A 20,023-nucleotide genomic window follows, 5' to 3' on the forward strand; every position below is an offset into this window, starting at 1 on the left:
AATCCATTCTCAAATTAAAACGTTGATACTTTGATACTAGAGTCAAATCGTTGTTGGTGTGGATCCCCTCCTCCAATTCTCTCCCCGCTCCTCACCGTTTCCGCCAACAAGAGTCTTCCATGTAGCTAAAAGTGATGTTAAATTTTCATTCATCCATTTTTCATTCCTCAATTAGAATTATTTTGTAAGCATTCTAGAGGAAAAAAAATTGGTTCATATTTTTGTGTGTTTTGAACGGATTCATTTGATTTGGCATTATTTCCTATGCAAATTACTTTTTTTTTTTTATAAATTACTGATTTTTGTAAGAAATTAATAACAAAATGAATAGCAAAAAAACAAAAAAAAACCCTAACCCTAACCCTAACCCAAAAGTATATATAAATATATATAAATATATATGTAACTTGTTAGCATATTAGGTTGCTTTTAGCCTTTTTTACAACATGAATCATATAAAAATAAATGTTTTGATATGTCAGTTGGGTGTAATCACAGCATAGGGTTGGAATTATGGCGTACCTCGGTTTAAGGCCACGCTTTGGTTTGCAAACCAACATAAAAAACTAAGTAATTCTCCAATAAATACTAAAGATGAAATATTACGGTAGTTTTTTCGAATGTGTGCGGAGACTGTGAAGGATTATTTTACTTGTAGTAAAGTTGTGCATGAATACTTCCAGCTGTCTATCGTTATACTGAACAAACGCGGTATCCTGCTATCCTGTATACCGACTTGGATTTGTATGTTGACGTATTTCACTGGAGAAAGGCCCGGTGTTCCCAAACAGGGACTCGAACTACAGAAGAAGGTTTTCAAGCTCAGACTTCTCCTTGGCACTAGCCAAAGACCTACTGCACTGTCTTTGTTTACTGAATAGAGCCATTATATTGAAATACACGCCCCCCTGCCCCTCAACCGTGGGGATATGTTCCACGGCAATACAGCACATACCCCCAAAGAGCGGCTTCGAATAGTGCCGGAATGGTCGAGTGTCAGTCAGGTGATCAGTCCAGTCAGCTGGGATAGGCTCCAGGATGGATGGAGCGTCTCCTGTGTTTACACTTTCCCTCCATTTAGCGCTCCGGCGTGCTGCAGGACGCGGTAGTATTGTGGGGCAGAGTGATGGGGGGCTTGTGCACAATCTCCCGTGACCAATGAGCGGGGTGCTGTCAGGGGTAACCACATCTGTCAGCCACTCTCGGCCAATAAAGAGCGGAGCGAGGCGGACCACAGGTGCGCGCCGCTGCGTCCCCTTGGCACAGCGCCCCGGAGATGCTGGAGAGAGACGCCCGGCTGCCCCGTGGCGCGCACCGCTTCCCGTCCGAGGAAGCCTCCTTTTGACTCGCCCCCGACTCCGGTGGTGATGGCCACCGCCACGTCGAACCACTTCAGCGTCCTCAGCGCCCCCGGCAGCGCGCCGCAGCCGCAGCCTCCGCCGCCGCCGCCGCCGCACACGGAATCCGGGAGCATGCAGCAGCAGCAGCAGGCGTACAGGGACGCGCACGCCCTCCTCCAGAGCGACTACGGCGGCTTGCCGGGTGGCGCGCACTCGCTCAGCCACGCGCACCAGTGGATCGCGGCGTTGTCTCACGGGGACGGCGGGGCGACGTGGCCCCCCAGCCCCCTCGGCGAGCAGGACGTCAAGCCGGTGCTGCACGACGCCGACCGCGAGGAGCTGCGCGACTCCGGCGGCGACGCGCAGCAACAGCGACACCCTCACGCCGCGCATCACGACGCCAGAGCATGGCGCACCGGCAGCACCGCCTCCACGCACATCCCCGCCATGGCGACGTCTGAGGGCCAGGGCTTGCTCTACGCCCAGTCCGGCTTCGGCATGATGCCCGGGGGGGACCAAGGGGGCCTGCACCACCACGCACACCCGCACCACCACCACCCTCTGCGGGACGAGGAGCACCACAGCCACAGCCCGCACCTGAGCGACCACGGAGGCGGGCCGGGCAGCCACCAGCAGCCGCAACAGCAGCAGCAGCAGCACGGGGGCCACCAGGACCAGTCCGACGAGGACACGCCGACCTCGGACGAGCTGGAGCAGTTCGCCAAGCAGTTCAAGCAGCGACGCATCAAGCTGGGCTTCACCCAGGCGGACGTGGGTCTGGCCCTGGGGACCCTCTACGGCAACGTCTTCTCCCAGACCACCATCTGCAGGTTCGAGGCGCTGCAGCTCAGCTTCAAGAACATGTGCAAGCTGAAGCCCCTGCTGAACAAGTGGCTGGAGGAGGCCGACTCCACCTCGGGGAGCCCCACCAGCCTGGACAAAATCGCCGCGCAGGGCAGGAAGAGGAAAAAGAGGACCTCCATCGAGGTGGGCGTCAAGGGGGCCTTGGAGAGCCACTTCCTCAAGTGTCCCAAGCCCGGGGCGGCGGAGATCAACTCCCTGGCGGACAGCCTGCAGCTGGAGAAGGAGGTGGTTCGGGTTTGGTTCTGTAACAGGAGGCAGAAGGAGAAGAGGATGACGCCCGCTGGAGGGCAACTACCGGGGGGGGAGGACATGTACGGGGACAGCCCCCCTCACCACGGAGGGCAGACCCCTGTGCAGTGACCCGCTCTCGTCCTCTGGACCTAATCAGGCCATTTTCCACACACAACATGTCGACCCGCAAGGACACCCTGGATTTAGCAGACAGCAGGATGGAGGTTTCCTGCACGCTGCGGAACTCATGGCGACTATTATGGGATGTACTATGGCATGTATTTTGGGATGTGGCCGCCGTGGGCAGACAAGAAAAAAACAAATTTCTTGCGTCTGTGTGCAGACAAGGTGCTTCGTTGTTGCCAAATGGCGTGCAAACAGGCTGTGTGTGAAATGTGGATGTTTTTCCACGGGCTGGATGAACCGCAGTGAGGGGTAAATACGCGCCATCTTTCCGGGGAACAAAAGCAACAGGGGTTCCACGGCGACGTGAGGAAGGAAATAGCAGACTATGACATTTCAAGCCAGCAAAAACATCATCATTATTATTATTGTTGTTGTTATTATTTGACGAATCTCTTAATCAGCCTGCTGTTATTGTCGTGGGTCCTGATTGCTATACTGCTACACTCATTCATATTATTTATAATTACAATTCAATTGAATATACAAATCATTTTTGCTACGACCACAGCACATTTCTACTGAAAACTCTTTATATACACCATTTCATAATAATAATAATACAACAATAATGACAATAATAATAACTGAGAGCTATTATTGCTTCACTTAAAAGCTTTTTCTGTGCAGTGTGTTTTGCTGTTTGTTATTTCTGTACTTTTCCAGAAAAAAAGGGGTTTAAAAAAATGCCTGGAGATTTAAACAAACAAAAAAAAAGCAATCCAATTTTGCCTTCGTCTCCTATGAAGATGGAGCACATTAATAAAAAAAAATAATGAAATAAAAGTAATAATAATAATAAAAGAAGTGAGATATCTCCTGGCATAGCATCTCTACTGTAGGATTCACACCTTCACCCAGACTATTTGTGGGATGTATCTCATCTGTCTTTTGGGTTTTTGTATACGCCTTGTTTTCTATGTTTGTTTCTCTTGTCAGTCTGTGCCAACACACACACACACACACACACACACACACACACACACTTTATTGTGCTACTGTGACAAGTAACCTTATCTGATGAGGTTGTACCATATATGGAGGCTGAAGAGACTTCATTCTCCTGATAAATTGGGGAGAAAATCAGAAACTCAAATGCAGCTTGATGATGTGAGGATGTGGAATATATACTCATTATAAATATATACTCAGTATATATATATATATACTCAGTATAAATACTAAGGCCATTTTTTTTAGTGTGTGCATTGTAACAACATGCACAACAACACAAAAGCTTCCTGAATGTAAAGGCTATATAGACAACATACTTACAGGAATGGTTATTATCATTATTAGCATTATTATTATTATAGATAATAATATTTTTTCCCAGCAGGCCCAGCTGTATTTGAGTTTCTGTGTGGGTGGAAGGGAGTGGAAATGAATACAAAACCAAAACAAATCACTATCGACCTGAAATCTGTGACGAGGAAAACAAATCAACGATTGCACAATTTCTATACATGCTTTTTTGTCATTAAATCCTATTTGTTTTCTATGACACTTCAGTCCTTGTATGCTTATTAACCTGAAAGGGAAACTGATAGAGATTGGACACATTAAAAAATTTAAATTAAACATTTCCATAATGTGGGAACAAATGTTTTTCAGTGAGTTCCACACAACTCAGTGAAAGACCACCTTAATTGGGATTATTATGAGGGGAGTATTATTATGTGTATTATTATGTGTGGGGATGGGGGGGGGGGGTCTTGAATGAGTTTGGTTGCTAATAACACTGATGTAAATGAGAAAACATTACCTTGATTTTCACTTCTAACTCATTTAAAATCAGTAAGACACATATACATTGCTGACACATAGATTTTAAATGACCAAAACCATTTAAAAAAACACAAAAAACTCGTATTTGAATGAAAACTATCCTACTGGATGACGTGGATGACGTATTTCCGCTGTCATTTGCTCCAGTGGAAACAACGACGTAAAACATTTAAAATCATCATCATAAAATCAATCATGAAGGATGTAAATTGTATAAAAGTTATAAAACTCGTGTTTTAATCGAAAATCTCATTTGAATCCAAAATCTCGTCATTTCTTGCTGTCACGTGCCCGAGTGGAGGCTCACCTTGTGGCGACTGTAACATGACGTCATACTTGAAAAAGCTGTGTGACGTGTAAAAAGGAAGCAGGCGGCGACTGTCACCTAGTGGAGAACAGTGGTACTGCCAGTGTAGAGTCGTTTCCTCCTGGGACTGTTTTGACATTCTCTCAGCTTCTTTGTGTTTGACTACCGTAGAGGCAATAATTACATCCAACATATTTTAAATAAGATTTGATGTAAAGTGAAGAAAAAGGGGGGAATATTTGTGTTCGAGATAGGTTTACTTGTAATGCAAGCAGTGTGTTGTATCTACAGTCATGTGATGGCTGCCATGTTTTCTCAACCAATCTTGCTCAGATTTTACACACGTGTGCGTGTCGGTTCCCTAAATTTTGCAGTGATTCAGAGAAACGCCCTCAAGTTACAGTGGCTGTTTTGTACAGCGCAGTGTGAGAAATTTCAAGTCAACAGTAACGGCACCCTTTGGAGTAGAGAGAGAGAGAAAAAAAATAATATTCCACTCATTTTTAATGATTTCTCTACATACATTCATAACAATACATCATGTTGTCATATGTACATGTGATGCACACACACTAACATACAATAACATACAATGTTATATGGCTTATACAGTCTATGACCTCTAGTGACACCCATCTGATTTAATGTATTCAAAATGAGGGGTTTTTTTTGTTTTATTTCTCTGGGTAAAACTTATCTTTTTTTGCCTGATGAAAGTTGACTGTGAGGACTTGAACTGGCAACCCAAAACATAGATATCAACCAGCACAGCGCAGGAAGGGCACTAAAATACACAGGATATTGCACTTTTCTACTACATAGCTGTAAACGTACAAATAATATAACAGAAAACAAGTATTGCATGCTGGCACCAGTAAGCAACAACAACCAAAAAAATACATCCCAAATATTAAAAAAATACAAATAATATATATATATATATATATATATATATATAAATCCTAATAATAAATAAGCACAATTTAATATGACATAATAAAATATAAGATACACAATATAAATAAAACAGAACATTTTTCCCACCCACTTAAGGCCAAACGTGAATAATGCTGGTACGAGGCAACAACATGCCTGACCTCTTAAAAAAAAAAAATAATAATAATAAAGAATAATGAATCAAGGAAACCGTTGTTATTTTTTTTTAAAGTACACCTCATGAATGTCGCTACACATTAACGCTACATACGTGAACTCGTTCATTTGGCTGGACTTCATGTTTGCATGCATTACAATGTCTCATTTTATTCATTGGTAGGGCAACTTGTGATAAAAAGCGTACAATATGTTTTGGCTGGGGGGAGGGGGGGTGAATGACTGTGTCCATTGAAACTGAGCATGGTTATTTTGGATAAGGCTGTCCTTTGACATGTGACCTTGCTTTTTGGCAACATGTGCGTTTGCTGAACGACAAACGCACACAACAACCAGCATGTTTGTGCGAGAAGACAAAGGAAGGGGGAATGAGTCAGCAAATAAATAGTGTCCCATCTACTGCTCTTGTTCATGGAACATAAAGCTTTCCTTTACACGTATGTGTGTTTTGTCATCGCAGTGATCCGTGACCGTGGGAGGGGCGGAGCCATATATAACATAAATATGGACAAGCAAACAAATCTTTTTTTTATGTACAGTGCCTCTTTGTATTTGACACCAAGCTGTGTTTTAAGGCGGCACCGTTACAGCTCAGCATCCTCATAAACAGACTAGAATGGCACTCAGTCGGGGCGAAGACCTCCGCCAAGGCCAAATTATCCACATATGGATCATGAGCACCAAATGATCATCATAGAGGTGGCGTTCAATAAATCAATCAATAAATATCCTAAATGAATCTAAAATACAATAAAAAAAACAATGAAATGAATCCTTGTGCTAACCATACTTTTGACTTGATAAGGTGACTAAAAGGGGGCTAAAACTGCAATTTGAAGGTGCTTCTACTGATCTGAGATCAGGTAAAGGGGCGTTTCTATGAGTAATGCAAAGACGTGGGTGAAGTATTTACATGACATGATGTTATTCTCTGATATTTGCAGGCTAGCTATGCTATTTCTATGCATATGTAGGTCATATTTACACAATCAACGTCCTTCTGCATGTGGCCTTCGTAGTGAGTAGAGGCTAGGTGGCGCTATTGGCTCACCAGGGGGGCAAACACACACGGCTGCCACGGTTACGGCGATGCGACATCAACGCAAGTTTGCTGCACGTGGTGGATTATGTCGTTGTTGTTTCCGGCGACTCTGACCTCCTTTTAACCTTTCGTCAACACTTGAGAAGCTCCATCTCTGAGCACTCGGTGTCCATGTCGGAGTCGTACAGCGAGTGGCCCGTGGGGTCGCTGGCGGGCGACAGCGGCGGCGGCGGCGTGTGGCTGGTGTGTGCACCGTGCGAGTGGGTGTCGTCCTGGAAGGTGTCCGTGCGGGAATAGAGGCCGAGGTCAGGCAGCCTGGAGGCCGAGACGCTGCCCTCCGACGTGTCCTTGTAGCAGAAGTCCTCCAAGTCCACAAACCACTCGGGCCAGAAGCGCCGGCGAATACGCTCGCAGTACATGGCTAAGTTGATCAGCTCACCTGGACGATACACAGGATCCTGTATGACTGCTGCTACCGCTATCACGCTAACGTTAGCATTCCGGTCACGAGGCATCAGTCATGTTCGATTATTGAGACATGTCATCACATCACCCCCATTGGAGTCAGCCATGGCATGTCCGACGTGAAAAGAAGTTCTCCTCCAATCTTGTGTGGAAGTGGTACATTTTTGGCGTCTTTGTCCTTCTTCCCACTCAATTTTACACCCTTCAAGTTTAGAATTGGAGCCTAACTAGTTTGTCTAACTGGTTTGCTAATGCTGTCCCTGCAGTGATCAAGTATAGTTGAGCAACAAAGACATATTGTAGTATATATGGGGATATTGTAGGGGTGTTATTTTATGTCGACAGAGCTCTAATAATGTTAAAGATTGTATTTGGAAAATTAAACAGGTAACTATGAAAATATTGTATTTATTACTTTTGAAACCTACTTCACGGAAATTCATTTATCACGGCCAGATCTGGAACCAATTGACCGTGATAAATGAGGGAAGAACTTGCACTTGAAGTCATTTGGCTTTGCTGTAGGCTTTCACTACCTTTTCTCTGCTGCCATTGGCCGCTGTAACGCACCATGCACAGCGACATAACAATAATAAAACAGAACTCACCTTTGATGAGCTGCTCTGGTCGGGTTCCAGGTAGGGTCCACATGGCGGGGGCCAGGTGACCAAAGACTGTGGCATCTACTGTCGAGATCTTGGAGCCCATAAGGTACTTCTTATTGCCTGCAACACAAAGCACAGCTTAGCTGGAGGCTGCAGTGCCGTGTGTCACCACAGGAGGGCAGTAATGTCAACCATTGCCTGTGGGTGTGCCGTATACTCATATACACTGGTCCCTCACTGTATGTGGTTCCAATATCGCCCCCCTCACCGTACAGAGTGATGAATAAGTGATGGCTGTTTAGTGGTGGCCTGTTATTAATCAAAATATAGTACTACAACTTCTATGTAGTATTGTGGTCACTCGACATGATGTTAGATGACATTACCTTTCACACCGCATGGAGGCTGGCTACTGATCCTGCACAGCCGAGCCCACATGACATGCCACGGCCGAGCCCTCTCATTCTGTGTGGAAGTGGTACATTTGTGGCTTCTTTGTCGTTCTACCCCAATCCGTTTGAAACATTTTGTTTAAAAGAAGTAAATTGAAGAAGCTATAGTTGGCTCAGTACCTTGCTATGCTAGCACCGACCATCTTGTTATGTCCCTGTAGTGATACCATCGCCTCCACAATGTGACGTAAACAATAATAATGTTAAACCCTGTATCAACAGGTTTTCTATGTTCTAACTACAAAGATATTTTGTTTATTAATATTGAATCCTACTTGGGAAATTGACTTATCGCATTTGGGACGACTATAAGTGTTTATGTAAGTATAGCATTCACCTAGCAGGGTGGCCAGCGTGCGCATGTCCTTCTCCATCAGGGCGTAGACTTCTTCTTTGGAGTAGCGTCCCATGCCATGTCCGTACATCTCCCGCTTGACGATTCCACCGGTCACGTGACTCAGGATCCACTTGAGCAGCTCGCCCAGCGGCCCGCTCACGGACAACATCTTCTGGGTCTCCTCCAGGTTGTCCACCCACTGGCAGTAGGCGATGGTCCTGTGGGGGGAGTGTGTTTGTCAACTTGAGTGGCCACCTACTGGTCCGGCATGCATATTACAGCATTCTGTTTTGTTTGTCCCTCACCAATAGAAGTGTTCCTCCACCATTTTGGTGACAGCACGCGACACAGCCCTTTCCTCCGGCGTCAGGCTCTTGTTGAGACTCACGCCCAGCCTCTCCTCCAGGAAGTCGATAATGAAGTCAGAGCCGCACGCCTGCTCGTGGTTGTACTCGATCCAAGGCATCTTGCCCTGTGGTGAAAGCTTGCCGTCGAAGTAGTTCTGGAGGGGAAACGTTGCCCGTTCAGGATTTTACCGCTGTATCAAAGCATGTTTTAGTGACTCGGACCACGACTACCTGGTAGGGCAGGTCCACCATGCGGAGGTAGGTCTCCATCTTGAGGCAGAAGGGGGACAGGGACGGGGCGCCGGTTTTGGGTCGTGAGAACTGGTGCAGAATGATGGCGTCTTTAGAGTCCAACTCTTCTTCTTTTCTGAAACACAGCAACCCATATGACATTACAGAGATCTACGTTCATAATAATGAGACATTGCTCAATTAATAACCTAAAAAACTTGTGTTATTACCTTTGTTAAAGCACTATATTAACTGCTTCTTGCTCCTTTCATACTATGCTATGCCCCTGCTGGTCATTTAAAAGACTGCACTACTACAACGTTACTACGTCCACGGGCAGTCCTGTATGGAGCTGTCCAGTGCTGAAATAGGAGCCTTTTGTTGCTTGTTTTGCTATTCCTCTCTCAACTATCTGCAGCATGAAGAATCACACCAGCTCACTCCACGATGAAAACGGGAAGCACACAATGTAATCATCAGCATCCACTGTGAAAGCAAAACAGCCACTTCACGGCGCCATAAGAGATAATAAATGTGTTTGAAACACCAAAATATTAGCATCTACGAGAGGTTAAGTCACATGATTTAACAGTGGGTGTGCCGTTGCATGGATGTCAACATCTGCTAGGAAACACAACATTTTAAAATACAGCAACTCAAAAACATTTTAGATGGATTGCAGTTACTTCCTGTCCCCCATAAAGCGATGATAATGGGAATGATCCTTAAGGTTATAACCTTAAGGATCATTCTCATTCCAAAAGCTGCATTGGGATCATTTAAAACGCTACTATGTTGTGTCATTAGCATTAGCTTCTGTTCATTTCAATACAAATGAAATACTGCCATGTTGACTGGGGAGTGGGGGGTGGGGGTGGTTATGTTCCGTTACATCACAGCTACCCACTCACGAATCAGACTCCTCTCACCCCCCACCTAACCTGACAACATTAAGTAATAACAACCCCCCAGGGTAAAAACAGCAGAGCACCCCAAAGCCATGAACGGATAAGAGGTGGCAATGGTCCATGCCCCCCCGATTGTGTTGCTACCTGATAGCCAGCAATTCGTGCAGCAAATAGGCAGCGGCGGCCAGCAGAGCCCCCCCGGTCAAATAGAGCGTCTTTCGCCACCAGGCGTCCGACCCCAGCGCCGACATGATCCCGCCGTGGTCGTGCGGGGGAAGGACGATGACGGACCCATAAAACGAGTGCGGTTCGCCGGCGTAGCAAGGGACAGAGACGCTTTGGTTCCGGCCGAGATCAACCACACACGACCGCGTCCATGCGAACCCGACGCGCCAGCAGCAGCTGCAGCACATGCTCGCCGTCCGCGGACACTTTCCGCCTCGCTGTCGCTGCTCGGGGCGTCATCGGCGTCGGCCTCATGGGTGCAGCGGGGTCCAGGAGAGATGGGGTGGCGACGACAACGGCAGGCCAGCGGACACAAGCATCCCGCCCGCGGCTCGTCCCCGCTGCGGGGTCCGCCGCATCCTCAACGGATGTCGCCTGTCGTCGCTTGTTACCAGCAAGTTAGACATGTCATTAGCAGCACTTCCGGTTTGGGTCCTTCATGGGAAATTTTGTTGACGGCTGGAACTACAAAAGGTCCGATAATTAATCAAGAGTATAACGAGGTACTATCTGTATAGATAAGAAATCACGGTATCAAATGTGTCAGATTTTGGCAGCTCTATTTCATCTAAATAAACATTAAATCATTTACTCTGAAGGCCAGCTGCGGCTAGCCAAGATGTACTTCCGCTACTTTTATGAAACTGCAGTTACGTCACGATTCTCTGTAGTACCAACAGCTACAGACTAATACAGCCACTTTTACAAATAAAAAGACGTAGTTTGTATATATTTTACCATTAAACAGTATGTAATTGTACAGTACGTGATGTATTCTGCTTTATGATCAAAACATCACATGTGTAGCTTGTTACGTTTAGCTTTACCACTAGGGGTCCAACTCAACACTTGTACACACACTACATATATATGTACATACATGTATATATACATACATACATACATAGGGCAAACACACTTGGATTGCTTTTCTAATCATCCGGAAGATTCATGCACTTGGCATAAAAAAATAGAACTGGAACTTGTAGCTTGTTTTGTTTTTTTACACCATATTTTTATTACGGTATATTCAAGTAGACAAAAACCAAAAACAGTTCAGGTGACGCTGGAATATCCCGCTCGCGGTGAAGGAAAAAGCCCTTTTTTCATCTTTGACTCAAGTGAACAGTCATGTAGCAGATGGAGACTGCTGGCCGGGGAGGAAAATGCCAGAAGGCAGAGTATAATTGGGAAAAGGAAGCACTTCATTTCAGTCTATGGCTTCCAAGCACAAACACACGTTGGTAAAAGTGAATGAGTTGGGGACACGAACAAGCCTTAAGAAGGAAATGTGAGATGCTTCCTCTGCTTCTGCACTGCTGTAAAATCCTCCCCAAAAATACATTTTATAGTTTTACCAAAAATGGAACATGTTCTGTCAGCAGCTTTTATTTTGTAAGGCTTTAAAAAGTACCTTATTGGTACAAACACACACACACACACACATTCACATTTGTGCACAGGTGTAACACCACGATTCCTTGATTAAATAGATGGCGGCCAAACACAAACATAACTTCCATTGAGTAGGTGGAAAGGTTTAAAAAATATATATAATAGGCGGCAAGTAAACACTAAAATAAGAAGCACAAGTAGAATCAGCTGATAATAAATGAATATATTTACAAAAGGGAGGAGGGAAAATATGGAAAGGGGTGTTAAAAAATAGTCTGTTCTTGTCTTGAAAGAGCACAGCATCACATTATTACTGTAAGTGGACACGACTACCGCAGTCCCTGAGGAATACACCCCCCCCCCCCCACATACACACACACACGCGCACGCACACCTTGTGATCAAGTTTGAAATGAGTCTTCTAGGATGTTCAAGGATGTCAGGATCATCGTATGTAGACCCCCCCCACCACCACCACCTTGCCCTCTACCATTATCCAGCAGTCTAATTGGGAGCGTGGAGCGCACCTTTACTTTTTGCTGCTCCTTCCCAGAGGAGGAACGGGGTCGTCTGAATGTGCGAAGTCACCAACGTTGTGCTGCTCTCTCAGTGCTACGACTGGCTGTAGGAGTTGCTTTGGTTGCCGTTGGAGCTCTGATCATTCTCACTGGAAACAAAAACAAAATGAGCTCTCTGACATATTTACAATTAATGCTCACTTTTTTTTTTTTTACCTGTTTGGTGGCGGTTTGGGTTTGGGCATCTTGTTCAGCACGGCGGCGATCTCCTTCCTGTCGTCAAAGTTCTTCCACTGGTCGTAAAGCTTGAGGATGACACGGATGATCTCCAGGATCTGGATTCATTGTTTGTTTTGCAATGGTGTTATTGTCAAGACAGCATGATAATGTCCTGGGCAATTATGCGGATTGTAGAGGAGGCAATATTTGGTTAAGTGTTGCTTTCTTTTCTAGGAATATCAAGCATCATAGTAGCATGATGTAGGCCCAATCTAAGTAGACCTATTAGATTAAGAGTAGTATAATATGATGTGACATATATACATATCGCATGCATGCATAATTAAGTAAATGTTTCATCTTTAAAAACAGAAACCAAGCAACACGATAGTTATTCATCAACAGCAAGTGAGTCAAGCGTGTGGCTTGGACACTATGTCCCCAGTTGAAATATTAATAACTCAACGTGATTTATTATATATGTTGAGTCTGTTTGCAGGCAAGCAACTGCCAAGCACCATACAAAGTGTCTTACTTTGTCCATGTCGACAGAGAGTTCAGCAAACCACTGCCTGGCGTCCTTCTGTTGCACTACACAGGCCACGTGTAAACATGCTGAGGGAAGACAACAAGCAACAAGGATCAATGCAAGCTACCATGGAGACGCACTAAGTGGCCGCAGTGAGGCCACTAATCTTACCCAGTGCGATCATGAAGGGAGGGTAGAGCAGGCACAGGTCTGTCCTGTAGGTGTCATTCACAATGCGCCTGTCACACACACACACACACACACACACACAGTATGTGATGCAAAGAAGACTACAAAGCTTTGGATGCACAGAAAAGCAACGACATGTACCAGGCCAGCGGCAGCAGCATGTCCTCCTGGCCCATGTCCTGCACGTACTGCAGCAGTGGTCTGTATGGGTGGTACACAATCAGGCAGCAGTCCTGAAACATTAAAAAAAAAGAAACTCAGCAACCATAAAATAACACAACAACAATATTAAACTCACCATCAGCTCCAGAAGGTAGAACTCACACTCTAATATCTGCAGAAAAAATATTTTCAATGCAGGAGGTAAAGATGAAAATGAGAGAAAATGTGACTATTTCTTTGCCAGTTGATTTCAGTGTGTGCACTCCTAGTAAAAAAACTTCATTAAACTATAAAATTAATGAAAAACCCAAGTCAGTACGATGGCTGTAGTAATCCACCCCACCCTTTTGTAGTGTCCATAAAGCCTATTTATTATAATATTGTAATATATACTAACTATGTGGGAGCCACCTGCTAATTCACACCCATTAGTCATTCCGTGTACACACATTATAAATAGATGTTTCCTGGACAGAGAACATGTCAAACAAAGCTTCCGCTATGGTGATGATGGATAAATAAAAATGGCTGCTTCACAACTTGACACCATGCTGACACACTCAATTGCCATTCAATTCACTGTGAATACAAACTTACATGATTCATTCTGTATGGGAACTCCTTTGGAAAAGCGTAGGAAAATCTTGTTTTCACTGGTTGGAGGAAAAAGACAAAGAATATCAACAATGTCTTCTTAGTTTTCCATTCAGCACACTGAGACAATGAATGTAGGGGTGCCCCGATATCAGGGGGGGAAAAAAAAAAAAAAAAGAAAAAAAAAAAGAGTACCATCAGCGTGCATTTAAAAGCTCAGATACAAGCAGTCGATCCCAGACTCCGCCCCAACATTGGTGAATAGAGCCCATGTGATGGCAACAATGCAGAGTGCTAACCTTGTTAAGCACATTTATTTATTGGTAACAAACTGGCTAATTTTTGTAATGGGATGTCAGCTCCAAAAATCTCCTGATAGCTAGCTGCATTGACCCTGCCCTTGCGGTTTTGAGTAATGAACCAGGCTGGGAGTTTTTAAAAGCCACATGTATCTTTTGCAGGTGTTTAGAGTTAATTCATTGATTCAGATGATTAGGTTAATAGCTCGTTGAGAGTACCTTTTCATGATATGCTAATTTTTGGAGATAGGGATTTTTGGTTTTTCTTTACCTTTTTGCAACAATCAGCAATGAAGTTGTATGTAATGACTCTAAAATATATGAAAGTCTAATGTTTATCAGTATATTACAGAAAATAATGAACTTTATCACAATATGCAATTTTTTTGAGAAGGACTAGTAGATATTTTTCTGACACGCATTATGAAAGATGTTAAACACGAGGCGGTAAAAGCCATCCAACCCGAGTGGCACACACATAACCACACTTACATGCTAGACGAAGCTAACCCCGCTAGCTTCCATTCACGCCAACCTTCGCCACTGTCCGTCAAGTAAATACTTGCTCACACGAACGTTCCTTGACAGCATTTCATTCAAATTACATATCAATAATGTCATCAACTTCGCTTGTTTACATTTATCATTTAAACCAGTCATTTTCTTATCATTGGAATAATTTATACCAGCAAATACAAATGACCAACACTACCCCAGATGCCTAAAGAAGTAGATAGGTCAGGTTTTCTCATACCTACTGTTGCTGATTATTGTTCTCTGAGTAATATCAATTGATCAAGCCTTTTCCCCACACAACAAAGTAAATTAAAGTAATAAAAGTATGTATGATTGGTACTGATCACATCCATATTGGAATTGGCTTGTATTCAAGGCTGCAATATCAATATTGGATCGAAAAAGTTGTAATGGGACACCCCTAAATGTGTGTGTTGACTTATACCAGTGGTATAAACTGTATGCCGAGTACAATAAATTCATACATGTTGACAGGTCTGCATTGGTATTCAAAGTCCACCCTGCCTCTCACAACCCCCTGAGAGTTCACCGCCCCAGTAAGTGAGAAGCACTGACTTACACACGGATGTGGCTGCCGAGATCAGCCTGGTGTTGGAAACCACTCCAAATTCCTACAAAAAATAAAAATTACTAAATTACTTACTTTACAGGTTAAATCTACAACAATATGTAGTCGGGCCACCCTAATAGGAAAAAAAACAATAATATGCAAAATATATAGTGAAAAAATGTAATCTTCTGACAAATTGTCATTAAAAATGTACACATTTTCATAATGCTACAATGTCATAATGGGAGAAAAAAAAACACATTAGCATGTGTACCTGCTTTTATGGGAATTTAGCTATTTTTTCTTTGCAGTGTGGCCCCAATATCCCTTTTCAGTACAACTGCTAAATAAAAGGTGTACTTACCTCCACTTTAGAAGCTAAGAAAACACAGGTAGGAGCCATGAGAACTGGGTCTATACTTTTTAACGAGTATCTGCAAGTGAAGGTGACAATGCCTGTTAGCCGAGGGTTTACACCACAACTGGTGTGAAAATACTTCATAGGAATTAAGATTATACACGACATACCTTGCATAGAAGCGTTTGAAGTAGACAGTAGCAGTGGCAATAACCTGTTGTCTCAGTTTCAAGTGTTCTCCCAGCGCCTGGATGACTGATACGAGGAAGAGACCACATACATTACCCTTTATTCGACCTCATCTGTCAAAGACAATGGCACATAATGTAATTACCGTTGGCAAAGAAGATCTGCAGCTTCCAGTATTCTTCTTCAGAGAGGAACTTCAGGTCCTTCTGTCGTTCTTTCATGAGGTCCTGCTTGTCCAGCACCCACTGCAGACTGGGGAAGACGAATACAGTGGATTTGACTCACTTTACACAGTTATTAGCAGTAAGACATAGCACAACACGGCAGAAGTGACCACCAATTATGTTTGTTAAAAATTAGGACTTCCGTCATGTTTATTTAACATGACACTAACATGTAGGGTTAAAAGTAGTCTCGTCTTTTATAACCCAAACTAGTGTTTTAGCCAAACAGTAGTTTGGTTTTCGTAGTGACAGTTCGAGAGCGGTAGCTAGCTTCCGCAATGCTAACGCTAGGCCGCGTAAAAAAAGACTGCAGTTCAGGCCCCGAAAACCTATCACATCGAGGTATTTCACTTAAAACTTACTAGTGAGAACTTTGCCAGAAGTTTCCAGCCATTCCAAACGAGACGAGGTAGTGGAGAACACTTTCAATTGACGTTACTTTCGTTCAAAGAAGTGTTTACCGGAGATGGCGGGGTAACGCAAAAAGTCGTCCGGTGAAAACGGTTGTAACAGAAGGTTCCGCTAGTCAAAGTCGATGGAAAAAAAATCAGTAAGTTAACCTTATCATTGATTATAACACGTGTACAAAATAATATATAATACAAAATATAATTTTGTATTTAATTTAAATACAAAAGTATAACAGCAAGAAGACAATTGAATGAAAAGGTTTGTCCACACTTTTGACTGGTACTGTATATGCATCACCTAACTGTATTAATTATTTTTAGCTTTAAATTACTTGTGACCATCTCAAGACCCTTTTTTAAATTAGGAAGTCAATGTAATCTGTCATCTCATCTTGTTTGCTGTGACAATGATAGATGCTTGCTGGGACAGTCATGCATGGGCTGGGCAGCTTTCTTACTTTCCTGCTAAATATCTGGGAAGGATTGAATATATAAGGACCCCACACACGGCACCTCTGTACCATTTGACTGTAAGTGACTCAGTCCCTGCAGAGGAACCACCAACATGAGCTCCAGTTCAGAGAGGAGGTCTTCCTACCGCCGTCATTTTGACAGCACCTTAACCGACAGCAAAGTCGACAGGGTGTGCAGCGTGTCTCCCACTCGTCATCGATCAGTGAGCCTCACCCGTAGGGGAAGAACCATGGAGCACAGGGTCAGCTCTGAGAAGTCTCGCCTAACCAGGTTGTTCCCCTCCATATTGTTTCCATATCGTTCATTCACATGGAAGAATCAGTGTCTGTAATGTGTTTCTATTAGTGCAAGTGTGTGCTATGGTATGTCCATGGGACTCGGACCAAAGCTGGACTTGGATGCGGCTGCAGCAGAGAACCAGGCTTTCATGGCCACCCGAGCCGGCGAGAAGCAGGAGATGGTGGCTCTGAATGATCGTCTGGCGGCCTACATTGAAAAGGTCACCATCATGATATGCTCATTCAGGGGTCAGTACAGTTAAAGATAGAAAAATGTCTTTTTTTCCTGCAGGTTCGTACGCTGGAGTCCAAAAACAAAATGCTAGAGGCTGAGATTGAGGCCCTGAAGAGCTGCCATGTCCAACCATCTGGTCTCAGGCAGCTGTATGAATCCCAGTTAAAGGATCTCAACCGGGTCACCGACCAAACACGAGTCCAGAGGGTGAGGAGGACTATAAAGACAACATGATGACTCGATGACATCAGTCTGTTTGTCTCCCCCCTGCCGCCGTAGGACTTCTCTGTGGCTGCAAAGGAAGCCATGTTGGGCCAGCTCAACTTGCTGAAGAGCAAGTTTGAGTCTGCTGTGGAAGCGCAGAAGAAGACTGAGAGTGAGATAAACACCCTTCGGCCGGTAATGCACTGTCACCATTTTCCAAAGAAAGAAAGAGATTAAAAAAAAAACCTGATCACTTTACTTCACATTTTAATTGTATTCCTATAAAAAACTGCTTTACCTGATCTACTGGGTTATATTTTTTTGACATGGTTCCAGGATGTGGACAAAGCCACTTCAGCACGCATCACGTTGGAGAAACAGCTTGAGAACCTCGAGATGGAGATGGATTTTCTGCAGAGGGTCCAAAAAGAGGTAAGGTTACTTAAAAAAAATAATCTAAATGCAAACATGGCACAAATGGACGCTTAGAAAGCACAAATATCTTGAACATCAACAATAATATATAATCTAATATGTACATAATTCACATTGTTTTTGTTCCACCAAAAGGAAATTGAAGAGCTGATGCAGAAGATCTCCTCAGTCACCTCTAAAATTGACCTGACCTTTGGTGTTCCGGATCTGGCCTCCGCACTAAAGCAGATCCAGTCTCAGTACGACTGCATGGCCGCTAAAAACCTCCAGGTGGGCTGCAGCAGTTGAAGCCAGACTTCATCTGCAGAGGTGATGGTTTGGGTTTTTACTCTGCAGGACATGGACGCTTGGTACAAGGCAAAGTTTCAGGATCTGAGCGACGTCTCCAGCAAGCACGTCCAAAGTTTTCGCCGTCTGAGGGAGGAGATGGGCTGTCACAAGAAGGATGTGAGTAAAGCTTATACTTCATGTCTCTGCTTGAGAAAAGGTGAAAACGTACCGTTTTTTGGGAGTAGATTCTCATCAAAGAGCGAGAGCTGGATGCACTAAAGACAAGGAACGCATACTTGGAGGCTCTGATTCGTGACTCTTTGGGCAAATACAAGGAGAAAGAGCAAGAACTGCAGGTATTTATGGTATATATTATACACTAAAAAGTCTTTCAAGAATAAACAACTTTTGCTTGGAACAGGAGCGCATCGAAGCACTTAATCTGGAGCTGAAGGTGACCAAGGAGAAGATTGCTATGCTTCTGCGAGAACATCAGGATTTACTGAATGTAAAGATGGCTCTGGAGATTGAGATTACAACCTACAGGTGTGACAGTTACGCAATACACTAAATGGACAAAAGTGATACTGGCATTTTCTCTCTTTGCCAGGAAACTGATTGAGGGTGAAGACCACCGTCTGAGCACGATGGTCTGCAGCCTGTCTCTGAGTCCAGCATCCAAAACAATAGTGGTCTCAGACAGCGACCCCTCCCCACCCTTGGCCGCCGACGCACCCATGATGGAGGCGGAGGGAGCTCTGAGTGCCAGTGAAGCTGGACCAGAGGGCGCCTCACCGCCACCTGAAAGAACCAATGAGGACAAGGCAAAGGAAACAACTGAAAGGTATAGTGGCACATCTGCCAAACTCTTTAAGGGAGTAATGAAGCAACAACTGAGACCGGTCTCAGGTCTGTTCACTTTAGATACTTTCACATTTGGTCCCTAAAAAAAATGGAGTCAGTCATTGTGTTCATATTGCAGTCCTTTGAAAGAGGATTCAGGTCTCTTTCAATGTTAATAAATACAGGGACTTGAGACGGCCGATTTAGCCTTGAATTTGTTTCTTCTAAACTTCACTTTAATCATCTAAGACCACAATACATCATATCACTTGTATTTCAATATGTTTTGGCTAATAATATACCATAGTCTACCACCAAACAGCCATCATTTTCCCATTCATTTCTGAAAAACCACAATATTATAAAGGGAGAGATAATCATGTCCAGTTGTGTCTATTAATCCTACTTTCCCCTTGTTGTGACCCTTCTGTCTGCCTAGAAGAGTTAGGACAGACGAGGACACTAACGACAGTGACACACATGAGGATACCTTCAGCACTTCCGAAGCTGCTGCTGCTGCTGCTGACGCAAAGCAAGGATAAAACTACCCAACTCGCAACCTGATATTCAACCTAACCTGCTTCACCCGTGTGTGTGTTTGGATGACTTATTTTACAATACACAATGCAAAGAAAATAAACAACGCAAGAAATGAGAAGGAATGGTGTATGTA

At 44.0% G+C, this 20,023-nt stretch overlaps 4 protein-coding genes across 5 annotated transcripts; 2 read left to right on the plus strand and 2 right to left on the minus strand.

Annotated features, from left to right (window-relative positions):
* Nucleotides 1–1,231: 1,231 nt before the first annotated feature.
* On the plus strand, nt 1,232–4,122 carry pou3f2a (POU class 3 homeobox 2a). The gene has a single exon (XM_058056935.1). It carries the CDS (start codon nt 1,368–1,370, stop codon nt 2,562–2,564), a length of 1,197 nt encoding a protein of 398 aa, XP_057912918.1. The 5' UTR covers nt 1,232–1,367; the 3' UTR covers nt 2,565–4,122.
* Nucleotides 4,123–5,353: 1,231 nt separating this feature from the next.
* Nucleotides 5,354–10,912, minus strand: faxca (failed axon connections homolog, metaxin like GST domain containing a). The gene is made up of 6 exons (XM_058057804.1): nt 10,358–10,912; nt 9,306–9,441; nt 9,033–9,229; nt 8,728–8,945; nt 7,942–8,058; nt 5,354–7,307 (listed from the first exon to the last, which is right to left on the minus strand). The coding sequence occupies exons 1-6, from the start codon at nt 10,624–10,626 to the stop codon at nt 7,000–7,002; spliced, it is 1,245 nt and encodes a 414-aa protein (XP_057913787.1). The 5' UTR covers nt 10,627–10,912; the 3' UTR covers nt 5,354–6,999.
* Nucleotides 10,913–11,428: 516 nt separating this feature from the next.
* On the minus strand, nt 11,429–16,727 carry ccnc (cyclin C). The gene is made up of 12 exons (XM_058057765.1): nt 16,564–16,727; nt 16,123–16,229; nt 15,959–16,043; nt 15,795–15,864; nt 15,440–15,491; nt 14,048–14,103; nt 13,587–13,622; nt 13,430–13,521; nt 13,271–13,338; nt 13,106–13,185; nt 12,568–12,686; nt 11,429–12,500 (listed from the first exon to the last, which is right to left on the minus strand). Exons 1-12 carry the CDS (start codon nt 16,593–16,595, stop codon nt 12,446–12,448), a joined length of 852 nt encoding a protein of 283 aa, XP_057913748.1. The 5' UTR covers nt 16,596–16,727; the 3' UTR covers nt 11,429–12,445.
* ngs (notochord granular surface) lies at nt 16,011–19,994 on the plus strand. 2 transcript variants are annotated; one of them, XM_058057752.1, is made up of 12 exons: nt 16,011–16,751; nt 17,155–17,355; nt 17,431–17,584; nt 17,656–17,805; nt 17,878–17,997; nt 18,139–18,234; nt 18,373–18,507; nt 18,574–18,684; nt 18,753–18,863; nt 18,929–19,053; nt 19,118–19,351; nt 19,790–19,994. In XM_058057752.1, exons 2-12 carry the CDS (start codon nt 17,177–17,179, stop codon nt 19,890–19,892), a joined length of 1,518 nt encoding a protein of 505 aa, XP_057913735.1. In that variant the 5' UTR covers nt 16,011–16,751; nt 17,155–17,176; the 3' UTR covers nt 19,893–19,994. The 2 variants fall into 2 exon arrangements, with proteins under 2 accessions (XP_057913735.1, XP_057913736.1); XM_058057753.1 differs by having other exon boundaries at nt 16,011–17,355; nt 19,793–19,994.
* The last annotated feature ends 29 nt before the right edge of the window (nt 19,995–20,023 follow it).

The sequence above is a fragment of the Doryrhamphus excisus genome, chromosome 19 (assembly GCF_030265055.1).
Source record: "Doryrhamphus excisus isolate RoL2022-K1 chromosome 19, RoL_Dexc_1.0, whole genome shotgun sequence".
Classification (NCBI taxonomy): Eukaryota; Metazoa; Chordata; class Actinopteri; order Syngnathiformes; family Syngnathidae; genus Doryrhamphus; species Doryrhamphus excisus.